Source organism: Xenopus laevis, chromosome 1S (assembly GCF_017654675.1).
Source record: "Xenopus laevis strain J_2021 chromosome 1S, Xenopus_laevis_v10.1, whole genome shotgun sequence".
Classification (NCBI taxonomy): domain Eukaryota; kingdom Metazoa; phylum Chordata; class Amphibia; order Anura; family Pipidae; genus Xenopus; species Xenopus laevis.
Window position 1 is genome coordinate 180,040,292 of NC_054372.1, and position 24,001 is coordinate 180,064,292.

The 24,001-nt window shown below is 50.6% G+C and overlaps 1 protein-coding gene, 7 non-coding genes and 2 pseudogenes across 8 annotated transcripts; 6 read left to right on the plus strand and 4 right to left on the minus strand.

Moving 5' to 3' along the window:
- The first annotated feature begins 11,118 nt into the window (after positions 1 to 11,118).
- On the plus strand, positions 11,119 to 11,272 carry LOC121392997 (annotated as a pseudogene).
- Positions 11,273 to 11,697: 425 nt separating this feature from the next.
- On the plus strand, positions 11,698 to 11,861 carry LOC121392996. The gene has a single exon (XR_005965199.1). It is a non-coding gene; the product is annotated as a U1 spliceosomal RNA (small nuclear RNA).
- A 1,070-nt stretch (positions 11,862 to 12,931) lies between these two features.
- Positions 12,932 to 13,095, plus strand: LOC121392998. The gene has a single exon (XR_005965200.1). It is a non-coding gene; the product is annotated as a U1 spliceosomal RNA (small nuclear RNA).
- A 427-nt stretch (positions 13,096 to 13,522) lies between these two features.
- LOC100335115 (U1b small nuclear RNA) lies at positions 13,523 to 13,686 on the plus strand. The gene has a single exon (NR_033274.1). It is a non-coding gene; the product is annotated as a U1b small nuclear RNA (small nuclear RNA).
- Positions 13,687 to 14,731: 1,045 nt separating this feature from the next.
- LOC121393000 lies at positions 14,732 to 14,898 on the minus strand. Its single transcript, XR_005965201.1, has one exon. It is a non-coding gene; the product is annotated as a U1 spliceosomal RNA (small nuclear RNA).
- LOC121392999 lies at positions 14,763 to 14,938 on the plus strand (annotated as a pseudogene).
- A 385-nt stretch (positions 14,939 to 15,323) lies between these two features.
- Positions 15,324 to 15,487, minus strand: LOC121393001. Its single transcript, XR_005965209.1, has one exon. It is a non-coding gene; the product is annotated as a U1 spliceosomal RNA (small nuclear RNA).
- A 1,102-nt stretch (positions 15,488 to 16,589) lies between these two features.
- Positions 16,590 to 16,753, minus strand: LOC121392983. The gene has a single exon (XR_005965186.1). It is a non-coding gene; the product is annotated as a U1 spliceosomal RNA (small nuclear RNA).
- Positions 16,754 to 17,179: 426 nt separating this feature from the next.
- On the minus strand, positions 17,180 to 17,341 carry LOC121392982. The gene has a single exon (XR_005965185.1). It is a non-coding gene; the product is annotated as a U1 spliceosomal RNA (small nuclear RNA).
- Positions 17,342 to 17,674: 333 nt separating this feature from the next.
- On the plus strand, positions 17,675 to 23,777 carry LOC121399532. Its single transcript, XM_041580570.1, has one exon. The coding sequence runs from the start codon at positions 18,493 to 18,495 to the stop codon at positions 22,960 to 22,962; it is 4,470 nt and encodes a 1,489-aa protein (XP_041436504.1). The 5' UTR covers positions 17,675 to 18,492; the 3' UTR covers positions 22,963 to 23,777.
- The last annotated feature ends 224 nt before the right edge of the window (positions 23,778 to 24,001 follow it).

Sequence of the window (24,001 nt, forward strand, 5' to 3'; positions counted from 1 at the left end):
CGGCTGGGCTGCTGGCACACAGGCTGGAAGCGGCTGGGCTGCTGGCACACAGGCTGGAAGCGGCTGGGCTGCTGGCACACAGGCTGGAAGCGGCTGGGCTGCTGGCACACAGGCTGGAAGCGGCTGGGCTGCTGGCACACAGGCTGGAAGCGGCTGGGCTGCTGGCACACAGGCTGGAAGCGGCTGGGCTGCTGGCACACAGGCTGGAAGCGGCTGGGCTGCTGGCACACAGGCTGGAAGCGGCTGGGCTGCTGGCACACAGGCTGGAAGCGGCTGGGCTGCTGGCACACAGGCTGGAAGCGGCTGGGCTGCTGGCACAGGCTGGAAGCGGCTGGGCTGCTGGGCACACAGGCTGGAAGCGGCTGGGCTGCTGGCACACAGGCTGGAAGCGGCTGGGCTGCTGGCACACAGGCTGGAAGCGGCTGGGCTGCTGGCACACAGGCTGGAAGCGGCTGGGCTGCTGGCACACAGGCTGGAAGCGGCTGGGCTGCTGGCACACAGGCTGGAAGCGGCTGGGCTGCTGGCACACAGGCTGGAAGCGGCTGGGCTGCTGGCACACAGGCTGGAAGCGGCTGGGCTGCTGGCACACAGGCTGGAAGCGGCTGGGCTGCTGGCACACAGGCTGGAAGCGGCTGGGCTGCTGGCACACAGGCTGGAAGCGGCTGGGCTGCTGGCACACAGGCTGGAAGCGGCTGGGCTGCTGGCACACAGGCTGGAAGCGGCTGGGCTGCTGGCACACAGGCTGGAAGCGGCTGGAGAACCGACACTGAAACAGGAGGCAGCTTTCGGGGAGCCGGCACTGGAGCAGGAGGCAGCTTTCGGGGAGCCGGCACTGGAACAGGAGGCAGCTGCTGGGGGACCGGCACTGGAACAGGAGGCAGCTGCTGGGGGACCGGCACTGGAGCAGGAGGCAGCTTTCGGGGAGCCGGCACTGGAACAGGAGGCAGCTGCTGGGGGACCGGCACTGGAACAGGAGGCAGCTGCTGGGGGACCGGCACTGGAGCAGGAGGCAGCTGCTGGGGGACCGGCACTGGAGCAGGAGGCAGCTTTCGGGGAGCCGGCACTGGAGCAGGCGGCAGCTGCTGGGGGACCGGCACTGGAGCAGGCGGCAGCTGCTGAGGGAACCGGCACTGGAGCAGGAGGCAGCTGCTGAGGGAACCGGCACTGGAGCAGGAGGCAGCTTTCGGGGAGCCGGCACTGGAACAGGAGGCAGCTGCTGGGGAACCGGCACTGGAACAGGAGGCAGCTGCTGGGGAACCGGCACTGGAACAGGAGGCAGCTGCTGGGGGACCGGCACTGGAACAGGAGGCAGCTGCTGGGGGACCGGCACTGGAACAGGAGGCAGCTGCTGGGGAACCGGCACTGGAACAGGAGGCAGCTGCTGGGGAACCGCACTGGAACAGGAGGCAGCTGCTGGGGAACCGGCACTGGAACAGGAGGCAGCTGCTGGGGAACCGGCACTGGAACAGGAGGCAGCTGCTGGGGAACCGGCACTGGAACAGGAGGCAGCTGCTGGGGAACCGGCACTGGAACAGGAGGCAGCTGCTGGGGAACCGGCACTGGAACAGGAGGCAGCTGCTGGGGAACCGGCACTGGAACAGGAGGCAGCTGCTGGGGACCGGCACTGGAACAGGAGGCAGCTGCTGGGGACCGGCACTGGAACAGGAGGCAGCTGCTGGGGGACCGCACTGGAACAGGAGGCAGCTGCTGGGGGACCGGCACTGGAACAGGAGGCAGCTGCTGGGGGACCGGCACTGGAACAGGAGGCAGCTGCTGGGGGACCGGCACTGCAGACAGGACAGGCTGGGAAGCCGGCACAGCAGACAGGACAGGCTGGGAAGCCGGCACAGCAGACAGGACAGGCTGGGAAGCCGGCACAGCAGACAGGACAGGCTGGGAAGCCGGCACAGCAGACAGGACAGGCTGGGAAGCCGGCACAGCAGACAGCCAGTTGGGAGCCAGTCGTCGGGAAGGTCTAGCTGGACACTTGGGTAGCCGAGGCTGCTGGGAAACCTCAGGAGCCGTGGGCAGCCGATGCTGCTGCGAAGCCTCCTCTCTTGGGGGTACAAGGCACGGCAGAAGCCCCATTTTTGGAGGCACAGAACAAGACAGAAGCCCCACTTCTGGAGGCACAGGACAAGGCAGAAGCCCCTCTTCTAGGGTCACATAAGCCGGCACAAGTACAGGAGGCAGACTCTGGGGAGCCAGTCGATGGGGGAAGCTTAGTTGGAGCCTCGGGCAGCTGAGGCTGCTGGGAAACCCCCTCAGGTACAGTGGGCAGCCGACGCTGCTGGGGAAGCAGTTGCTGAGGGGTAGCAGGCCCGGGAATAGAAGGTTGTGGAGGAGACAAGGGCCAAAGGACTGGAAGCGATTTAACAGACACAGGCCTGATAGCAGTTTGAAGTTCAGCTACATCCAAGTCTAAATCCTCCCAATCCTCATCAAAGACAGAATCCTCCCAGTCATCATCAGATACAAAATCCTGCCAAACATCATCAGAGAAATGGGAGCTGACTATTGCCTCATTCTCCCCACCCCAAGGGAGTTGTAGTTCCGCACCGGTAAAGGAAAGCATGGAGGGCTTTTCCAAGGGCTTCCTGTTTGGCTGAGTCATACTGTAATGATCACCGCTGGGAACCAGGGTGATCGAGGAGAGCCACTCCCTGGGGAGCGGATATGGGGGAAGCCCTGGGGTGTAGCCAAAGATGGTAGGAGGCATGGGCATGGTTGAAACGATGATTTAATAGCAACAAAAGGGTAAACAAAGGCAAGAAGGGCAAGGTGAAGATAGGGTCAGGCCAAAGTCAAAACAGGGGTTCCACGGGATACGAGGTAATGGGGTACTCACACAGGAAACAAGGATTTCAGGAACAAGGTAATCAAAGTCCAAAGCATTTAGGGCACAGGATCCAGGATACAACAGCACAGAAACATTTATGACTCAGCCCTGAGCAAAGCTCAGGGCGGGGTTAATAAAGGGCAGGTAATTGGGAATGGGGAACACATGAGGGTAAACGAGGTGGGTGGAGAATAGGGAGGAACAGAAGAACAAACTGTGAACAGGCAGATAACATAAGTAACAACAAGAGTTCATGATGAGCCCCAAGAGCCCCTGGTGGCTCATCTGGCAAGGTGCCGTGTCCAGAACCCAGGAAACCAGGGATCGATCCTGGGCTTATCCTGACAGGTGCCCAATGTCTCCATTGTTGTTTGTTGCATTGAGGCTTTTGCTTCATTTATTAGAGCTCATCCTGGAATTAAGGGGATCCATTTGCCGGGTTACAATGGGGTGGAAGCCAAGTGTAGTTTATACATGGATGACGTAACAGTATTTTGTTCGGATAGAATTTCTGTCAATAATCTTTTAGAGATCTGTGAAGACTTTAGTTTAGCTTCTGGAGCAAAAATTAATTATTCTAAAAGTGAAGCTATTCTTCTTGGTGATTGGGGTGGTACAAGTTTTAAGCTGGTCATAGACGCAACGATCTCCGACCTACTACTAACCTAAAGATTTTCATCGTTGGATTTAAGTTGAAGAACTGACAAATCGTACGATGTTCTGGTCATTATTTGTCAAACATAAATTGTCCGACATCAGTAGTGACGTATGTTGCTGTCGCTCACGGAAATGACGTTTGCGGAAATTACGTCTTTTCTAAATGGAAACTAGGTATTCAAATGAACGATCGCGCTAGGCATACAAACGACCGCTCCCCGATCGTCTGCACGAAGCCTCACTACCTTCTATATTTCAAGCCAAAATTAGTCCAGGATTTATGAATGGCAAGAAAAGAGCAGCATTGGCAATCGCTTTGGCAACAGCACTCCCAGAAAAGAAGAAAAAGAGAAACCGTTCATGCTGGAGTAAGCAGTGGCTTTTAAAGCATGAGACTTTGTCTCATATGGGACTTCTACGGGAGTTGCAAGCTCACAACCCTGATGATTTTAAAAATTATCTGAGGATGTCTGAAACATGCTTCAGATCCCTGCTTCAGCTGGTCAGCCCACTAATTCAGAAGCAAGATACTGTTATGAGAAAATCTATCTCGCCAGAACAAAGGCTTATTGCGACTCTGAGGTTTTTGACTACCGGAAGATCACTTGAAGATCTCAAATTTTCTACTGGAATTTTGGCTCAATCTTTATGGAATATTATTCCACAGACATGTGATGCCATTGTCACAGCCCTCAAAACAGAGTATTTAAAGGTAATATTGAATCCCAGAGTAAAACACTGTCCAATAAATGTATAATGGCTAGTTTATCATGTACTGTTTTAACAATATATATTTTTTTGTTTTTCCACAGTTTCCTGAGACTTCTGAAGAGTGGCAAGCAATTGCTCAACATTTCTTCCCAAACTGTGGTGGTGCAATAGATGGGAAACACGTCCGCATTAACCCACCACCAAATTCTGGGTCATATTTTTACAATTACTAAGGATATTTTAGTATTGTATTTTAGTATTGAATTTATAATGGTTGACATTGGAAAGAACGGGAGACTATCCGATGGTGGAGTTATTGAGCAGACTGTATTTAATCGCAAACTAAAGAGCAAAGAATTACATTTGCCAACAAACCAGGAGACCAAGGAAGGACTAAATTTTGCATTTGTTGCTGATGAGGCCTTTGCACTGCATGAAAATCTTCTGAAACCTTTCCCTCAAAAGATGTTAAAACCCGAGAGAAAATTTTTTAATTATAGGCTATCACGTGCAAGGCGAGTAGTTGAAAACGCTTTTGGAATACTGGCAAATCGTTTTCTCATCTTTCACACCTCCATAAATTTATGCCCTGACAAAATAGACATTATAGTTCTTTCCTGTTGTGTTCTGCATAATTTTCTGAGAAAGAACAACCACAGTTCCTATGCCCCTGTCAGCATGGTGGATCATGAGGATGTTCAGACTGGGACCATTGTACCTGCTAAATGGCGAAATGAGAGCAACATACTTCTACAGCTGCAAGGGTCACAATCCAGAAACACATCAGCTGATGCTAAAACCAACCGAGAAAATTATGTACAGTATTTTAATGGGGTTGGCAAAGTAGACTGGCAATACCGGATGGTTTAAATTTTCATCTTTTACCTTTTGCAATTATTGTATACTGCGTAATACAGTCATTGCATAACTTTGTACAAAATAAATAAATACATTTTTTGTAAGAACATTTATTGTATTTTGTTTTGTATAAAAGAGCAATAAGTACAATACACCAATTTAAATTACTATAATATACTATGTATTATATAAATATAATAAAAAAACAAGCAAACAAGTGCAAACTGTCCAAAACAAAAAGTGCAGCACAATATTTCACACTATATATAGATAAAATGGAAGGATGTGTGTGTGTAAACAAATTTACATTTTTTTAGCAATAAATAAGTACTATAAAAACAAGCAAACAGGTTCAATCGGGAAAAAAAATGTCCAAAACTAAAGTGCAGTTAACTCCAAAAGCTTTCAAAGATATCCAAAAGCTTACAAAGGTGCATACCTATTATTCTCTTCAGATTCTAGGTAATGAAGGTCATTGGGTACCGGGGAAGGGCTGGAAAAAGAAAGATGTCTAGCAGCTGGTGAAGGGGTAGAGGAACATGGCTGAGGGAATGATTGGTTTGTCGGAGGAGGGTATTGTGGATAGTGGTTCCAGTATGTATGTGGTAACATTGGTGGCGTATTGCTGGATATTACGGTACTTTCCGAAAGTTTATTTTGTAGGCCTTTATGAAGCAAATCAGTAATTAATAATTTGCAGTGCAGACTTTGTTCTTCATGCATCCTCCGTAATTTTGCAGCTACAGTAAACCCAAATGCATCAAGTTCATCATCAGCCTTTGCAAGTATAGCTGATGCTTCATTAAAAAATTTACTTTTTGCATCATCCTGCTGTGGTTTTCTTTTCTTTGCTTTTGGTACTGTGCGCTGTGCTGGCTGTGATGCTTGTGTTTGCTGAACATTCTCAGAGTTCACGGTCTGTAGGAATGAAATGTAGTATGGTTATAAAGGATATAAGAAAATGGGAAACAAACAAACGTAACCTTCCAATGTGTTTTTGCATATTTACCTGTGATACTTCTGGTCTTCTGAAGGAATTTCTTCACATGACTGTGCATTTTCCTGTGTTGGTTCAAGTGCCTCACCCATTACAGTGATAGAGCTTCGTGGTATCTCCTGGTCCACCGTAAAGTAGAGTAGGTCGTAATACCATAGTCTTGGGGTATATATATCATCTGCAGAGGCACCAGACTTTTTGGATGACTGCACTTTGTTAAATTCTTTTCTAAAAACAGTCCTTATGTTTGATGTTTTATTTTTTACATTTGCTGCAGGATTGATTCTCTTGCAGGATTGCAGGATTGATTCTCTTGCATAGTTGCACCAGTGTCTCATATGCTTCTGTTCTTTTGTGCCGGTTTGAATATTCCGCCGCCTTTATTTTCCACAAGCATGGCAAAGACTGATAAAGATCAATGAATTCTCTCAAAAATTCAGGATGCATAAACTTTTCAGCAGCCATCTAAAAAAAAATGTGTATATATATATATATATATATATATATATATATATATATATATATATATATATATATATATATATATATAAGTAATCAAACAAATTATTAAAAATTAAATAGACAGTGGTATTGGAAAAAAAAGCAAAACACGGCCACGGCATTATTTATAGTCGCACGAACATTCGGTGGGAAGCCGACCGTTCGGTCCCAGTGACTGTGAACGTATGTATGTGCAAACCATCCTGCAAAGAAACTAGTTTAGCTTTACAAACTATTTTACAGCTTTACGAACTATTTTACAGGTTTACGAATGCATTCTGATGTACTTACAATGTATTTTGAAAGTGCGTTTACGAGAGGGAACGTTCGCGTGCCGATCGATCGTTCGTGTTTGTGCCACCACTTCCGGAATATCTCGTGGTGCTACGTCATTTCCGATGACATCACATCGGTCACTTGACATTGTTTGCTGGCGCCAATTTGCAGTCTTCTTTTGGACATGGAGCAAGACAGAAGGAGGGCTACAGCTATGACCCGTGCTGAGATGGTCTACATGGTGCAGATCCTGGAGAAACATGATTACGATGGCAGAAAAGCGGTATATCAGCATGCTAATACCAGGAAAGATGGCTTACTCACCAAAATTGTTGAAGGCTTGAACAGTAGATTTCGAGTGCTGCGAACTAAAGACCAACTCAGAAAGCGATGTTCAGACCTGAAACTGAGGGAGAGAGAACAACTCAATATTATTCACAGAATAATAAAGAAAAGTAAGTAAAAGTTTAACAAAAAGTGTGGTAGTTAGTTTTTGTTATGGTGTGAACGAAGAGTCGTGCGGGCAGCACACGTTGAACAAATCAAGAAAGCAGGAGATCTTGCCAAAAGAAACCGAAGACAACCAAGTGAGGATTCTGCTATAGACCTCACAGACAGCACAGCAGATGCCCTAGCAGAAGTGGCTGAAGTGGCACAGGTGACAGAGGGCTTTTTGGGTGGAAATCAGGAGGATATTACAGAAGAGCCTCACAGCTCCTCGCAAGACACCCTGCCAATTTCAGGTTTGTACACAGTGCAGTGTAGGTGCAAATTTATTTTTTTGTAATACCTAATTTTATTAATTAATTATTGTATCTTTTATTGAAGATGTTGAAGTTGCAGTTAGTACACCACATAAAAAAATGTTGAAAAAAAACCATTACCAGACCAAACTGAGGAGCTGCATTGAGAGCTTACAGTGTGCGAAGGAAGCCATACTATTACTTCAAGAGCAAATCACTGGTTTGATTGAAGAAATGGAGAATGACACAGAATAATTTTTTTATTTATTCTTTAAATGTGTTCAGAAACGTGTTCAAAATGTCTTGTTTTATCCTAAATACTTGGTTGTTTGTAATGTAGAGCAAAATATCTGCATTCAGTGTATGTTGCCTCCCAGTTGCTCATGCAGAGCCTGCAGCATTTGGTTCCATGTTCCACATTTGCTGTACACAGTGCCCAGCATTTTTCTAATATCCCAATATCCTCATTTTTCTAATATCCCAATATCCTCATATGTCTTGTGAAATCTCTCAAACGTGTGTTCAGTGTCGGACTGGCCCGGCGGGATACCGGGAAAATACCCGGTGGGCCCCGACCCTAGTGGGCCCCCGCCGGGCCAGTCCCCCTCTCCCAAACAGTTTTAGAAAAAATAATAAAAAAAATTTCGCCGAGCGCCGTTTCCGTTTGCGCATGCGCGCCGTTTGCGCATGCGCGATGCGCCGCCTGGGCGCTGAGCAGGGATTCGCCTAACAAGTAGGTAGCGGGGGCCAGAGGGGGGCCCTGGACACCAGTCCCGGTGGGCCCCGGACTCCCCAGTCCGACCCTGCGTGTGTTGCCTCCCAGTTGCTCATGCAGAGCCTGCAGCATTTGGTTCCATGGGCCACATTTGCTGGACACAGTGCCCAGCATTTTTCTAATATCCCAATATCCTCATTTTTCTAATATCCAAATATCCTCATATGTCTTGTGAAATCTCTCAAACGTGTGTTGCCTCCCATTTAATCATGCAGAGCCTGCAGCATTTGGTTCCATGGGCCATTTTTGATATATATGTGTGATATATTCATGAAACAAAACACATGTAACGTGAGAGTATGAGAAATAAAAGGTTTTTTTTTGTTCAAATTTGTTTTGAGTTTCAGGTATGTTTCAGCATTTTATAACCAGCTATAGTAAAAGTTATGTAGTAAAATATTTGGGGGGGAGGGAGAGAGAAAGGTGGTTCACACGAACGTTCGTTGCGAACGTTCCTATATGTTCAACCTACGACTGTCTCTACGTACTTCCGTACGTGGCCATGGATATTGTCGTGTACTTCCGTCAGAGGTTTCATGGATATCGTCAGATTGTCAATACAAGCAGAGATAAGATTGACGGGCGACAGAAATTTTTTAACCTGTACGATCGACCAAACGACCGATCGGCATAGTACGACAAATGTCGGAGCACCCCACATACGATCCGAAAGTCGTACGATAAGCACCATGATTAAATCCCCTCTAAAAGGGGGAAAGGGAGTTCCGGATATTCCAAACATCTTATATGTCACATTTATATGTAATGTCATTTCTATAATGTTTAGGACACAGAAAGATAAACCAAGGGCATATTATCTAATATTTTTCTTTGTAACTTCTGTATTTAGAAAATTTGGTTGGTGTAAATGGGATAACTTGAGACCTGTCTGCTGGGATATTCCTCAGATTTATAGTTCAGTAGGTAAATTTATTAAAGTGTGGAATCTTGAAGTAATACCAACGGATTTATGGAAGCCTAAAGTTGTAATGAAAATAATTCGAGATAGAGATTCGGTGGAATCAGTAGGACAGTTTCCAACTCCCACCCTGAGTGAGATATGGAAAAATATTTCTGCAAAATATTTGCTCAATAAACACAAGGATTTAGCGTGGCAGAGTGCAACTGAAAGTTTGTAGAACACGGTGTGAGCGCACAACCTCGCCTTCCCTTTTCAGTGGCCTGGTGCACAATCCTCTGGGGAGACGGCACTCCCACGATTTCCAATGTAAAGCAGAACAAGGAGAGATCGGCACACAGGAACAATTGCAACATGGGGTAAACCCCTAGGTGTTTATTGTGTCATAATTTGCACAACGTTTCGGGGGCACGCCCCATCACCTGACGAAGGGGCGTGCCCCCGAAACATTGTGCAAATTATGACACAATAAACACCTAGGGGTTTACCCCATGTTGCAATTGTTCCTGTGTGCCGATCTCTCCTTGTTCTACTTTACATTGCAACTGAAAGTTTGCCTGTTAGGTCCTTTATGTATAAAAGACGTTTAGTGAGGGAGGCAAGGTGTCCGCAATTGTGTAATGCAGAGGAAACAGTGTGTCATTTGTTTTGGGAATGTCCTTTTGCAAAGCGAGTAATTGGCAAAACAGCTTATCTGTTTCAAGGGATAATGCCTATGGATAGTATAATACATGAATCTGTAATGTATGGACTATTTTCAGGAACACATTCATATACACCTACCGTATATACTCGAGTATAAGCCGATCCGAGTATAAGCCTAGGTACCTAATTTTACCTACGAAAACTGGGAAAACTTATTGACTCTAGTATTAGCCTAGACACAACTACAGCCCTGTCTCCCAGCAGCGCACCTTCCGCCAAAGAGACTCCCCCAGCGATCGACCGGACTTCTTTGCAAAGTTGATGGTGACAGAGAATTGTGCAGAGAGTGCTGTGTGTCATAAAACCATCACTGATCTTTCGTATAACCAACAGATGGCGCTGTGTGATATTGCCATCACTGTTAATCCTTTATTCAACCAACAGATGGCGCTGTGTGATATTGCAGTTACTGTTATTCTTTGATATAACCAACAGATGGCGCTGTGTGATATTGCAGTCACTGTTATTCTTTGATATAACCAACAGAGGGCACTGTGTGATATTGCAGTCACTGTTATTCTTTGATACAACCAACAGATGGCGCTGTGTGATATTGCAGTTACTGTTATTCTTTGATATAACCAACAGATGGCGCTGTGTGATATTGCAGTCACTGTTATTCTTTGATATAACCAACAGAGGGCGCTGTGTGATATTGCAGTCACTGTTATTCTTTGATACAACCAACAGATGGCGCTGTGTGATATTGCAGTCACTGTTATTCTTTAATATAACCAACAGAGGGCGCACTGTTATTCTTTCATAAAACCAACAGAGGGCATTGTGGGATATTGCAGTCTCTCCCCAAGTGAACTGTTGGTATAGGAATGATTAAAAGTGACTGCAATATCGATTACTGCCCGCTGACCCGAGTATATGCCGAGGTAGACTTTTTCAGCACATTTTGGATGCTGAAAAACTCGGCTTATACTCGAGTATATACGGTATTAAAAAATTGTGGGTTAGATTAAACTTTATTAAAGAAGTGCTATGGTATGCAAGAAATCAGTATATTTTCAAAGTGGTGTTAAGCATTGGTGAATGTAAGAAAATGATTGCTAATATACTTTATGATTATGAAATGTTGAATTTATGATGTCAAAGTAAAATGAAATGTATTGTGAATTTACCAAAATAAAACTTTGAAAAAAACAAAAAAAAAAAAAGGTTCTCCCAGGGTGAGGCTCAGCCATTGCACTCCGGCTGTGCTGACCCCTGCGATTTCCCCAAATGCGGGAAACTCGACTGCATAATTTCTGGTAGTGGGGGACTGCGTTCGCGCTTTCCCCTGATTTGTCTGGTTCAAAGATAGAAAGTGCAGTTTCAGCTGCTGCGTACAGCCATGGCTGTCCAGCTGCAGTTGGAGGCGAGGGCTGGCCTATTTTCTTTTTTCTTTGTTTTTTCTTTGTTTTGTGGGTTTTTTTTGTACCTGAGCCCAGGCCAGCCGTTTTCTTTCAAAGCAGTAGGTTGCATGCATGCATGCAAATGAGGGTGGAACGCGTGCAGCCTCTCGGACCGCCCAAGGTTTGCCTTTGGGCCGCTCGCTTGTGCCACTGGGCACCCGTGGACGGCACTCAAGCAAGGGGTCAGGCGGACGGCCTAGACGAGCGACTTGCGGGTGCGTCCGCGCCAGCTCAAGTGAGCGCGTCGAGCACTCTCCTTATGTTGCCCACCTGGTGTTGGAGCAGCAGCTGTGCTTTTCGCCGCCAACAACTCATACTTACCTGGCAGGGGAAATACCATGATCATGAAGGTGGTTCTCCCAGGGCGAGGCTCAGCCATTGCACTCCGGACGTGCTGACCCCTGCGATTTCCCCAAATGCGGGAAAGTCGACTGCATAATTTCTGGTAGTGGGGGACTGCGTTCGCTCTTTCCCCTGATCTGGCCCGTGCAAAAAGTAGATGGTGTAGCAACAGGTCGAAGCAAAGGACAGGTCCCGGCTTGCAAAGGTCTTTTTTGCCACGGGCGCTTCCGTCGGGCGTTCCGTGAGCTCCGGACAGGCATCCTTCGCCGCGTAGCTTTGCTGGCCCTTTTCCGGGCCATTTCTGCAGTTGACCACCAGGTGGCGACTGGCGACGCTAGCTTCGCAACACTTTCTGTAAGCTAGTTAAAGAGTAGTTAGTTCACCTTCCAGCGTTCATTTTCCTTGCAGTCGCTTTCACATGGCACACCAGAACTGATGCCTTTTCTCACAGCGATACATAGAAATAGCGGCCAGTACGACAAGAGGATAAGGTATGGGGGAAAATCATGTAAGAACCTTCCCAGTGGGCAGAGGATGATCAAATACGCCCACTCCAAGGGGCCAGACTTACACTGATAGACAGACCACATTGGAAATGGGTGGAAAGTGCTCGACGACGACCCCTTTCGTTTCCGGGGAAGTTCAACCCTAGCACACCACCAAGCAAAGCTTAAGAAGAAGCTTTTGGGGTCGACCCGATCTGGAGAGGAATCCAAATGTTCCCCCCCCTCCTCCTCCTCCTCCTCCCCCCCAAAGCTAAGGCGAAGGCCCTCCACTCCGAATCAGCTCTTTGGGCCCTGCCTGCAACCAAGTGGGTTTTGAAAGCGCAGCCCTGACCTAGCATCGGTTTCCCCCGGGCCGATTGATATGCTAACGAGGGTCGCCTGTTGCAAAGCGGCTGGCTGCCTGGCTGCCTGGCTGTCAGTACGGGCGAGGCCTCCGTATGTAAACGCGCTAGCTGCAATGAACTATGGGAGCGCTTAAGCTTGTGCCCCTTTTTCCCATTTAGCGCCCCTTCTCAAGGCGGTGGTAAGCCGCACCATGGTTTCACGGAACGCCGATGGCCGTTGAGCCCGCTTGCCGTGAAGGGGGCGAGGGCCTGTCCAAATGGGGGTGAGGGTGGGTGGGTTGGCCAGGGAAAAAGGTCTCCGTATGCTCGTTGAGGTGTACCCTTGCAGCGCCGGCGGTCTTGCCTTCCCCAACTCATACTTACCTGGCAGGGGAGATACCATGATCACGAAGGTGGTTCTCCCAGGGCGAGGCTCAGCCATTGCACTCCGGCTGTGCTGACCCCTGCGATTTCCCCAAATGCGGGAAACTCGACTGCATAATTTCTGGTAGTGGGGGACTGCGTTCGCGCTTTCCCCTGATTTGTCTGGTTCAAAGATAGAAAGTGCAGTTTCAGCTGCTGCGTACAGCCATGGCTGTCCAGCTGCAGTTGGAGGCGAGGGCTGGCCTATTTTGTTTTGTCTTTGTTTTTTCTTTGTTTTGTGGGTTTTTTTTTGTACCTGAGCCCAGGCCAGCCGTTTTCTTTCAAAGCAGTAGGTTGCATGCATGCATGCAAATGAGGGTGGAACGCGTGCAGCCTCTCGGACCGCCCAAGGTTTGCCTTTGGGCCGCTCGCTTGTGCCACTGGGCACCCGTGGACGGCACTCAAGCAAGGGGTCAAGCGGACGGCCTAGACGAGCGACTTGCGGGTGCGTCCGCGCCAGCTCAAGTGAGCGCGTCGAGCACTCTCCTTATGTTGCCCACCTGGTGTTGGAGCAGCAGCTGTGCTTTTTCGCCGCCAACAACTCATACTTACCTGGCAGGGGAGATACCATGATCACGAAGGTGGTTCTCCCAGGGCGAGGCTCAGCCATTGCACTCCGGCCGTGCTGACCCCTGCGATTTCCCCAAATGCGGGAAAGTCGACTGCATAATTTCTGGTAGTGGGGGACTGCGTTCGCGCTTTCCCCTGATCTGGCCCGTGCTAAAAGTAGATGGTGTAGCAACAGGTCGAAGCAAAGGACAGGTCCCGGCTTGCAAAGGTCTTTTTGCCACGGGCGCTTCCGTCGGGCGTTCCGTGAGCTCCGGACAGGCATCCTTCGCCGCGTAGCTTTGCTGGCCCTTTTCCGGGCCATTTCTGCAGTTGACCACCAGGTGGCGACTGGCGACGCTAGCTTCGCAACACTTTCCGTAAGCTAGTTAAAGAGTAGTTAGTTCACCTTCCAGCGTTCATTTTCCTTGCAGTCGCTTTCACATGGCACACCAGAACTGATGCCTTTTCTCACAGAGATACATAGAAATAGCGGCCAGTACGACAAGAGGATAAGGTATGGGGGAAAATCATGTAAGAACCTTCCCAGTGGGCAGAGGATGATCAAATACGCCCACTCCAAGGGGCCAGACTTACACTGATAGACAGACCACATTGGAAATGGGTGGAAAGTGCTCGACGACGACCCCTTTCGTGTCCGGGGAAGTTCAACCCTAGCACACCACCAAGCAAAGCTTAAGAAGAAGCTTTTGGGGTCGACCCGATCTGGAGAGGAATCCAAATGTTCCCCCCCTCCTCCTCCTCCTCCTCCTCCCCCCCCAAAGCTTAAGGCGAAGGCCCTCCACTTCCGAATCAGCTCTTTGGGCCCTGCCTGCAACCAAGTGGGTTTTGAAAGCGCAGCCCTGACCTAGCATCGGTTTCCCCCGGGCCGATTGATATGCTAACGAGGGTCGCCTGTTGCAAAGCGGCTGGCTGCCCTGGCTGCCTGGCTGTCAGTACGGGCGAGGCCTCCGTATGTAAACGCGGCTAGCTGCAATGAACTATGGGAGCGCTTAAGCTTGTGCCCCTTTTTCCCATTTAGCGCCCCTTCTCAAGGCGGTGGTAAGCCGCACCATGGTTTCACGGAACGCCGATGGCCGTTGAGCCCGCTTGCCGTGAAGGGGGCGAGGGCCTGTCCAAATGGGGGTGAGGGTGGGTGGGTTGGCCAGGGAAAAAGGTCTCCGTATGCTCGTTGAGGTGTACCCTTGCAGCGCCGGCGGTCTTGCCTTCCCCAACTCATACTTACCTGGCAGGGGAGATACCATGATCACGAAGGTGGTTCTCCCAGGGCGAGGCTCAGCCATTGCAATCCGGCTGTGCTGAGCCCTGGGAGAACCACTCGTGATCATGGTATCTCCCCTGCCAGGTAAGTATGAGTTGTTGGCGGCGAAAGCACAGCTGCTTGCTCCAACACCAGGTGGGCAACATAAGGAGAGTGCTCGACGCGCTCACTTGAGCTGGCGCGGACGCACCCGCAAGTCCGCTCGTCTAGGCCGTCCGCTTGACCCCTTGCTTGAGTGCCGTCCACGGGTGCCCAGTGGCACAAGCGAGCGGCCCAAAGGCAAACTTGGGGCGGTCCCGAGAGGCTGCACGCGTTCCACCCTCATTTGCATGCATGCATGCAACCTACTGCTTTGAAAGAAACGGCTGGCCTGGGCTCAGGTACAAAAAAAAACCACAAAACAAAGAAAAAACCAAAGACAAACAAATAGGCCAGCCTCGCCTCCAACTGCAGCTGGACAGCCATGGCTGTACGCAGCAGGCTGAAACTGCACTTTCTATCTTTGAACCAGACAAATCAGGGGAAAGCGCGAACGCAGTCCCCCACTACCAGAAATTATGCAGTCGAGTTTCCCGCATTTGGGGAAATCGCAGGGGTCAGCACAGCCGGAGTGCAATGGCTGAGCCTCGCCCTGGGAGAACCACCTTCGTGATCATGGTATCTCCCCTGCCAGGTAAGTATGAGTTGGGGAAGGCAAGACCGCCCGGCGCTGCAAGGGTACACCTCAACGAGCATACGGAGACCTTTTTCCCTGGCCAACCCACCCACCCTCACCCCCATTTGGACAGGCCCTCGCCCCCTTCACGGCAAGCGGGCTCAACGGCCATCGGCGTTCCGTGAAACCATGGTGCGGCTTACCACCGCCTTGAGAAGGGGCGCTAAATGGGAAAAAGGGGCACAAGCTTAAGCGCTCCCATAGTTCATTGCAGCTAGCGCGTTTACATACGGAGGCCTCGCCCGTACTGACAGCCAGGCAGCCAGGCAGCCAGCCGCTTTGCAACAGGCGACCCTCGTTAGCATATCAATCGGCCCGGGGGAAACCGATGCTAGGTCAGGGCTGCGCTTTCAAAACCCACTTGGTTGCAGGCAGGGCCCAAAGAGCTGATTCGGAGTGGAGGGCCTTCGCCTTAGCTTTGGGGGGAGGAGGAGGAGGAGGAGGAGGAGGAGGAGGAGAGGAGGAGGAGGAGGAGGGGGGGGGACATTTGGATTCCTCTCCAGATCGGGTCGACCCCAAAAGCTTCTTCTTAAGCTTTGCTTGGTGGTGTGCTAGGGTTGAACTTCCCCGGACACGAAAGGGGTCGTCGTCGAGCACTTTCCACCCATTTCCAATGTGGTCTGTCTATCAGTGTAAGTCTGGCCCCTTGGAGTGGGCGTATTTGATCATCCTCTGCCCACTGGGAAGGTTCTTACATGATTTTCCCCCATACCTTATCCTCTTGTCGTACTGGCCGCTATTTCTATGTATCTCTGTGAGAAAAGGCATCAGTTCTGGTGTGCCATGTGAAAGCGACTGCAAGGAAAATGAACGCTGGAAGGTGAACTAACTACTCTTTAACTAGCTTACGGAAAGTGTTGCGAAGCTAGCGTCGCCAGTCGCCACCTGGTGGTCAACTGCAGAAATGGCCCGGAAAAGGGCCAGCAAAGCTACGCGGCGAAGGATGCCTGTCCGGAGCTCACGGAACGCCCGACGGAAGCGCCCGTGGCAAAAAAGACCTTTGCAAGCCGGGACCTGTCCTTTGCTTCGACCTGTTGCTACACCATCTACTTTTTGCACGGGCCAGATCAGGGGAAAGCGCGAACGCAGTCCCCCACTACCAGAAATTATGCAGTCGACTTTCCCGCATTTGGGGAAATCGCAGGGGTCAGCACGGCCGGAGTGCAATGGCTGAGCCTCGCCCTGGGAGAACCACCTTCGTGATCATGGTATCTCCCCTGCCAGGTAAGTATGAGTTGTTGGCGGCGAAAAGCACAGCTGCTGCTCCAACACCAGGTGGGCAACATAAGGAGAGTGCTCGACGCGCTCACTTGAGCTGGCGCGGACGCACCCGCAAGTCGCTCGTCTAGGCCGTCCGCCTGACCCCTTGCTTGAGTGCCGTCCACGGGTGCCCAGTGGCACAAGCGAGCGGCCCAAAGGCAAACCTTGGGCGGTCCGAGAGGCTGCACGCGTTCCACCCTCATTTGCATGCATGCATGCAACCTACTGCTTTGAAAGAAAACGGCTGGCCTGGGCTCAGGTACAAAAAAAACCCACAAAACAAAGAAAAAACAAAGACAAAACAAAATAGGCCAGCCCTCGCCTCCAACTGCAGCTGGACAGCCATGGCTGTACGCAGCAGCTGAAACTGCACTTTCTATCTTTGAACCAGACAAATCAGGGGAAAGCGCGAACGCAGTCCCCACTACCAGAAATTATGCAGTCGAGTTTCCCGCATTTGGGGAAATCGCAGGGGTCAGCACAGCCGGAGTGCAATGGCTGAGCCTCGCCCTGGGAGAACCACCTTCGTGATCATGGTATCTCCCCTGCCAGGTAAGTATGAGTTGGGGAAGGCAAGACCGCCGGCGCTGCAAGGGTACACCTCAATGAGCATACGGAGACCTTTTTCCCTGGCCAACCCACCCACCCTCACCCCCATTTGGACAGGCCCTCGCCCCCTTCACGGCAAGCGAGCTCAACGGCCATCGGCGTTCCGTGAAACCATGGTGCGGCTTACCACCGCCTTGAGAAGGGGCGCTAAATGGGAAAAAGGGGCACAAGCTTAAGCGCTCCCATAGTTCATTGCAGCTAGCGCGTTTACATACGGAGGCCTCGCCCGTACTGACAGCCAGGCAGCCAGGCAGCCAGCCGCTTTGCAACAGGCGACCCTGTGACCAAAACCCCCTTCTACTGGCGCCATTTTACCCATAGTTTACTGACTAGTACACATACAATCCAAGATGGTGGTTCTTTGTTCTACTTTCCCGCCAAAAAGCTTGAAACAAAGGAGCTCCCAGGATTGCCCTCCAGAAGAGCTGGACAACCCCCTCCAAGGTATTTCCCCCTCCCCTCATGATGTTGCAGGGCCCCTGCCAATCAGACCTGCTTGGGTGGGGTTAACCAGAAGCAGGGCCGGCCTCCCAGCCAATCAACCCTAGGGGGTGGGGAAAAGGGCAGGGTCACCAGATGCAGGGTATAAATACCAGGGGGAAGGGGGGAGAGGGGTTGTTGTTCATCTGGGGTGTAACCTGGCTGCGGCAGGTCACCCTCCTCTGCGGTTCCTTGGAGTTTATCCTAGCTGAGGCAAGAAGACTCCCTCCAACAGTTTGGATCTCCCTACCTCCCAGAGGACTGTTTATACCTGGATCCCCTTGAGGTATGGTTATTCTGTGGATTCACCCAAAGGCACTTTGCTCCTTACCCCTTTGAAATTGCCCAAAGGAACTCCCTGACTTTGGATTTGGATTGGCCTGGAGGGCGTGTGCATCTTGGAGTGGATTGCTCCAAGGGAGGCTCTTTATTTCGGACCAGGAGTGTTTTGGGACTTGGGGGAGTTCACATGCTAATGCCGTGTTCCTGATCTACTGTTTGTTGTATATCGGAAATAAACCCCTGTGTAAACCCCTCTTAAAGGTGTGGTATTTCCCTGTGTGTGCTAGTTGGTCATACGTCACAGGTTACGTGACATTTCTGGTGGCAAGCGGTGCGGATAATGGAAACTAGCACATCAGGGAACTTTGCAAACCTTACAGCTCAGGAGATTACTGAGCTCAGGCTACCAACGCTGCAAAGGCTCTGCCACACATGGGGTATTGACACAGTGGGAAAGCGGAGACAGGAACTCATAGAACTTCTCACACCCCATGCTCTACCTACCCAGGAAGGTGATGCCCAGGGTGACCCAGAAACCCCTGAGGAGGGAGAAGAAAACTATAATTTGCACCAAGATGCAGCTGGGGAACCTGAAGACAACACCGTTACCTTGTTTCAAAAACACCTTGCTGCTATTGGTCCAGGGCTGACCCCAGCAGAACGGCTAGAGGTATTGCGCCTAACTATACAGGGAAATCAGCCTAGGAACTTGAGTTCTGGGCCCACAGCAGGCCCAACCATTGCACGACAACCAGTTGTGAAACTGACTCATGCTGCCTTCCCTGCCTTTGATGAGTCTAAGCAGAGCATAGACAGCTTCCTGCGCTCTTTTGAGGCCTTGTGTGAGGACCACCGGGTCCCTCAGGATGAGTGGGTTCTCGTGCTGGCTGGTAAGCTCACTGGTAAAGCTAATGAAGTTTACCAGGAAATACCATATCCCCAACGGGCAGATTATGGGGAAGTACAGCGCATTCTTCTAGCCAGCTACTCCATTACGCCTGACTCCTACCGGAGGACTTTCCGCAACCTGCTTAAAACTACTCAGGACACCTATCAGGACTTTGGCAGTAAGCTGCAAAGGGCATTCCGCTATTGGATACGTGGTAACCAGACCTTCACACTGGAAGACTTGTGCCAGCTCATTCTTAAAGAACAGTTCCTTGAGAGGTGTCCCAGTGAGGTGAGGGAGTGGGTAAGTGACCGTAAGCCACGTACCCTACAGGAGGCTACCCAGCTAGCTGATGAGTATGTGGAAAACCGTATTCAGGCCCGCCCCCTTAACCTTGCTACAGGGGCACTGGTTAACTCCCGTGGCCTAGACCGTCCACAGCCTCCACGGTCCAACCCTATATCTAACCGTACCCCCTCAGCACCTATTCGTGCAGCCCCACCCCGGACCTGTTTTCGTTGTGGATCTCTGACCCATTTATTTTCAGCATGCCCTTTGAATCTCCGCCCTACCCCATCAGGGCCCACAGGAAAGCTCCCTGCTCCCCGACCGATTGCTGCTATCTCTTCACCAGAACCCAATATCCGCCAGCAGGTTATCCAGACCGTGCGACAGCATACCACTGACACAGCGGTTGCCACATCCAGCCCAAGAGAGGTAGTATCAGAGGAATACATTGTCATGGGGATGGGCTGGGGAAACAATGGCCAGCCAAGAAAGCATGTACTTCCTGTCCTGGTCAATGGGAGACAGGTAGAAGGATTCCTGGATTCAGGATCTTGTATTACCCTAGTGGAGCCCCATATTGTCCCTGCAGATGCAGTGGTTCCTGGTAAAGCTGCCCGCATTGTTCTGGCTGGTGGGCACAAACAAGACATACCAATAGCACAAGTCACCTTGGATCTAGGAGATGGACCATTCACCCACCAAGTGGGGATATTGCGACAACTGCCTGCTGAGATCCTCCTTGGCAATGATGTGGGCCATATTCAATGCAGCCTCTCCCGAGATATGAATGGAACCAGGCTTGAAGCTACAGATGCAGCACAAAAGGTAAGAGAACCTGCGGCTGACTGTGACAGACCCCCTTCCCTTGACTTACTCCACCCCACTACCTTTAGGGAAGATCAACACACTGACCCTACTTTAGAGCGTATGCGAAGTGAGGCAGGAAAACCCCCTAATGAGCGGGGGGAACAGATTGTGTGGGAGCATGGGTTACTCTATAGGATTGTGAAGGGGGACCCTGACCAGCCATGGAAGTGTTACAGCCAACTTATAGTGCCTCAGAGTTACCGCGCCCAGCTTCTTCATATGGCACATGAGATTCCCCTAGCAGGACACCAGGGCGTTACCCGCACCCGACACCGTTTAACCCAAAATTTCTACTGGCCTGGTGTCTCTCAGGAAGTGACACGGTACTGCCGCACATGTGACAGCTGTCAGAGGACTGGCAGGGCAAATGACAAACCCAGGTTTCCCCTTTGTCCCTTGCCCATCATTAGTGAGCCCTTCCAACGGGTGGCAGTTGATCTTATTGGGCCCCTCAGCCGGCCAAGCCGTTCTGGGAAACAGTATATTCTCACTGTAGTTGATTATGCCACCCGATACCCAGAAGCGGTAGCCCTGCGTAAAATTGATGCTCCTACAGTGGCTGACGCCCTAATCCAGATTTTCAGCCGGGTGGGCTTCCCTAGTGAAATCTTGTCAGACCAAGGGCCCCAGTTTACATCCCAATTGCTTCAATGCCTGTGGCAGCGTTGTGGGGTCAGGCCTATCCACTCATCCCCATACCACCCACAGACAAATGGTCTTTGTGAGAGATTTAATGGGACACTAAAGTCCATGCTACGGACCTTTGTGGAATCGGGTGAGAAGGACTGGGAGCGTTATTTACCCCATTTGCTGTTTGCCTATCGAGAAGTTCCCCAAGAATCTACAGGATTCTCTCCCTTTGAACTGCTGTATGGTCGGAGGGTCCGTGGCCCCTTAGATTTACTCTGTGAATATTGGGAGGGGGCCCCACAATCCCAAGAGGTCCCCGTCATCCCCTATGTGTTAAAATTCCGCCAGCGTCTGGAACAAATGATCAGCCTGGCACATAACCACCTCTCTGCAGCTCAGCAAAGGCAGAAGGTGTGGTATGACCGTAAGGCCAGGGAGCGCAGGTTTGTGGAAGGAGACAAGGTGCTCCTCCTAGTTCCCACACGGCATGATAAGCTCCAGGCTGCGTGGGAAGGACCCTATGTGGTGACCCATAAGCTTCATGATACAACATATGTGGTAACCCCTCCCGATGATCCATCCCACTATAAGACTATCCACATAAATATGATGAAGCCCTATCACGTAAGAGAGGATATTGTTAGTGCCATCTGTAGTCTCCCAACTGAAGATACAGATGACCCCCCACTCCCCAACCTTATTGGAGAGGTCACTCCAGCCAAGGGTATAGACTCAGTCACCATAAGTCACCACCTTACCCCATCTCAACAAGACCAGCTTTGTCAAATTTTGCATTCCTTTTCTCCCATGTTTTCTGCCAACCCAGGTTGCACCCACTGGGCTGAACATAAAGTAGACACAGGAACTCAGTTACCTGTGCGTAGTCCTGCTTATCGAGTGGCTGAAGCTGTTCGGCCCGAGGTGAAAAGTCAAATAGACGAGATGCTGGCCCTTGGGATTATTACTCCTTCCCATAGTCCGTGGGCTTCCCCTGTGGTGCTGGTGCCCAAGAAGGATGGGAGTACCCGATTCTGTGTGGACTATAGGAGACTCAATGACGTGACAACCACCGACGCTTACCCAATGCCCAGGGTAGATGAGCTATTAGATAGGCTGGGAAATGCTAAATATTTAACTACCCTGGATCTCAGCCGTGGTTACTGGCAAATTCCCCTTGCCCCTAGTGCCCAGGAAAAGTCAGCCTTCATCACCCCATTTGGTCTGTTTCAGTTCACAGTAATGCCATTTGGCATGAAAAACGCCCCCGCCACGTTTCAGCGTCTTGTGAACAGGCTGCTGGACGGAATGCAGGACTTTGCCCAGGCATATCTGGATGACATAGCTGTCTTTAGCCAGACCTGGGAGGAGCATATGCAGCACCTCCAGCGAGTGCTGACACAAATTCAGAATGCTGGGCTCACCCTTAAGGCAGAAAAGTGCCACCTAGCTATGGCCGAGGTACAGTACTTAGGACACAGAGTTGGGAGTGGTCAGCTCCGCCCTGACCCTGCTAAAGTGGAGGCAATTTGCCAGTGGCCTATACCCAAAACCCAGAAGCAGGTATTAGCCTTCTTAGGAACTGCAGGTTATTATCGTAAATTTATTGCTAACTATAGTACTATTGCAAAACCCTTGACAGATCTGACAAGCCGCAAGTGTTCTCGAACCATTGTGTGGACCCCAGAATGTGAATCAGCCATGAACACTCTCAAACAAGCCCTGGCTAACTCCCCTGTGCTGGCTGCCCCAGACTTCTCACGACGCTTCCTTCTGCAAACGGATGCTTCCAATTTTGGCCTTGGTGCTGTACTTTCCCAAGTTAATGGCCATGGGGAGGAGCATCCAATTGCCTACCTGAGCAGAAAGCTGCTCCCTCGAGAGGCTGCCTATGCCACTATTGAAAAAGAGTGCCTGGCAATTGTATGGGCCTTACAGAAGTTGCAGCCCTATCTGTATGGCAGGGAATTTACTGTTGTTACAGACCACAACCCACTCAGTTGGTTACAGAGAGTTTCAGGAGTCAATGGAAAACTGCTGAGATGGAGCCTCCTGCTTCAACAGTATAACTTCACCATTCAGCACAGGAGGGGAAAAGAGCATCACAATGCAGATGGCCTCTCCCGACAGGAGGACTAAGAAACCAGCAGTGGTTCCTGAGGCTCTCCCTAAGAGTGGGGAGCCCCAGAGAAACCACTTGTCCCCAGGAGGGAGAAATGTGACCAAAACCCCCTTCTACTGGCGCCATTTTACCCATAGTTTACTGACTAGTACACATACAATCCAAGATGGTGGTTCTTTGTTCTACTTTCCCGCCAAAAAGCTTGAAACAAAGGAGCTCCCAGGATTGCCCTCCAGAAGAGCTGGACAACCCCCTCCAAGGTATTTCCCCCTCCCCTCATGATGTTGCAGGGCCCCTGCCAATCAGACCTGCTTGGGTGGGGTTAACCAGAAGCAGGGCCGGCCTCCCAGCCAATCAACCCTAGGGGGTGGGGAAAAGGGCAGGGTCACCAGATGCAGGGTATAAATACCAGGGGGAAGGGGGGAGAGGGGTTGTTGTTCATCTGGGGTGTAACCTGGCTGCGGCAGGTCACCCTCCTCTGCGGTTCCTTGGAGTTTATCCTAGCTGAGGCAAGAAGACTCCCTCCAACAGTTTGGATCTCCCTACCTCCCAGAGGACTGTTTATACCTGGATCCCCTTGAGGTATGGTTATTCTGTGGATTCACCCAAAGGCACTTTGCTCCTTACCCCTTTGAAATTGCCCAAAGGAACTCCCTGACTTTGGATTTGGATTGGCCTGGAGGGCGTGTGCATCTTGGAGTGGATTGCTCCAAGGGAGGCTCTTTATTTCGGACCAGGAGTGTTTTGGGACTTGGGGGAGTTCACATGCTAATGCCGTGTTCCTGATCTACTGTTTGTTGTATATCGGAAATAAACCCCTGTGTAAACCCCTCTTAAAGGTGTGGTATTTCCCTGTGTGTGCTAGTTGGTCATACGTCACAGGTTACGTGACAGACCCTCGTTAGCATATCAATCGGCCCGGGGGAAACCGATGCTAGGTCAGGGCTGCGCTTTCAAAACCCACTTGGTTGCAGGCAGGGCCCAAAGAGCTGATTCGGAGTAGAGGGCCTTCGCCTTAGCTTTGGGGGGGAGGAGGAGGAGGAGGAGGAGGAGGAG

Coding starts and splice junctions, on each gene's coding strand:
- LOC121399532 (XM_041580570.1), top strand. CDS start 18,493: ATGGAAACTAGCACATCAGGGAACTTTGCAAACCTTACAGCTCAGGAG.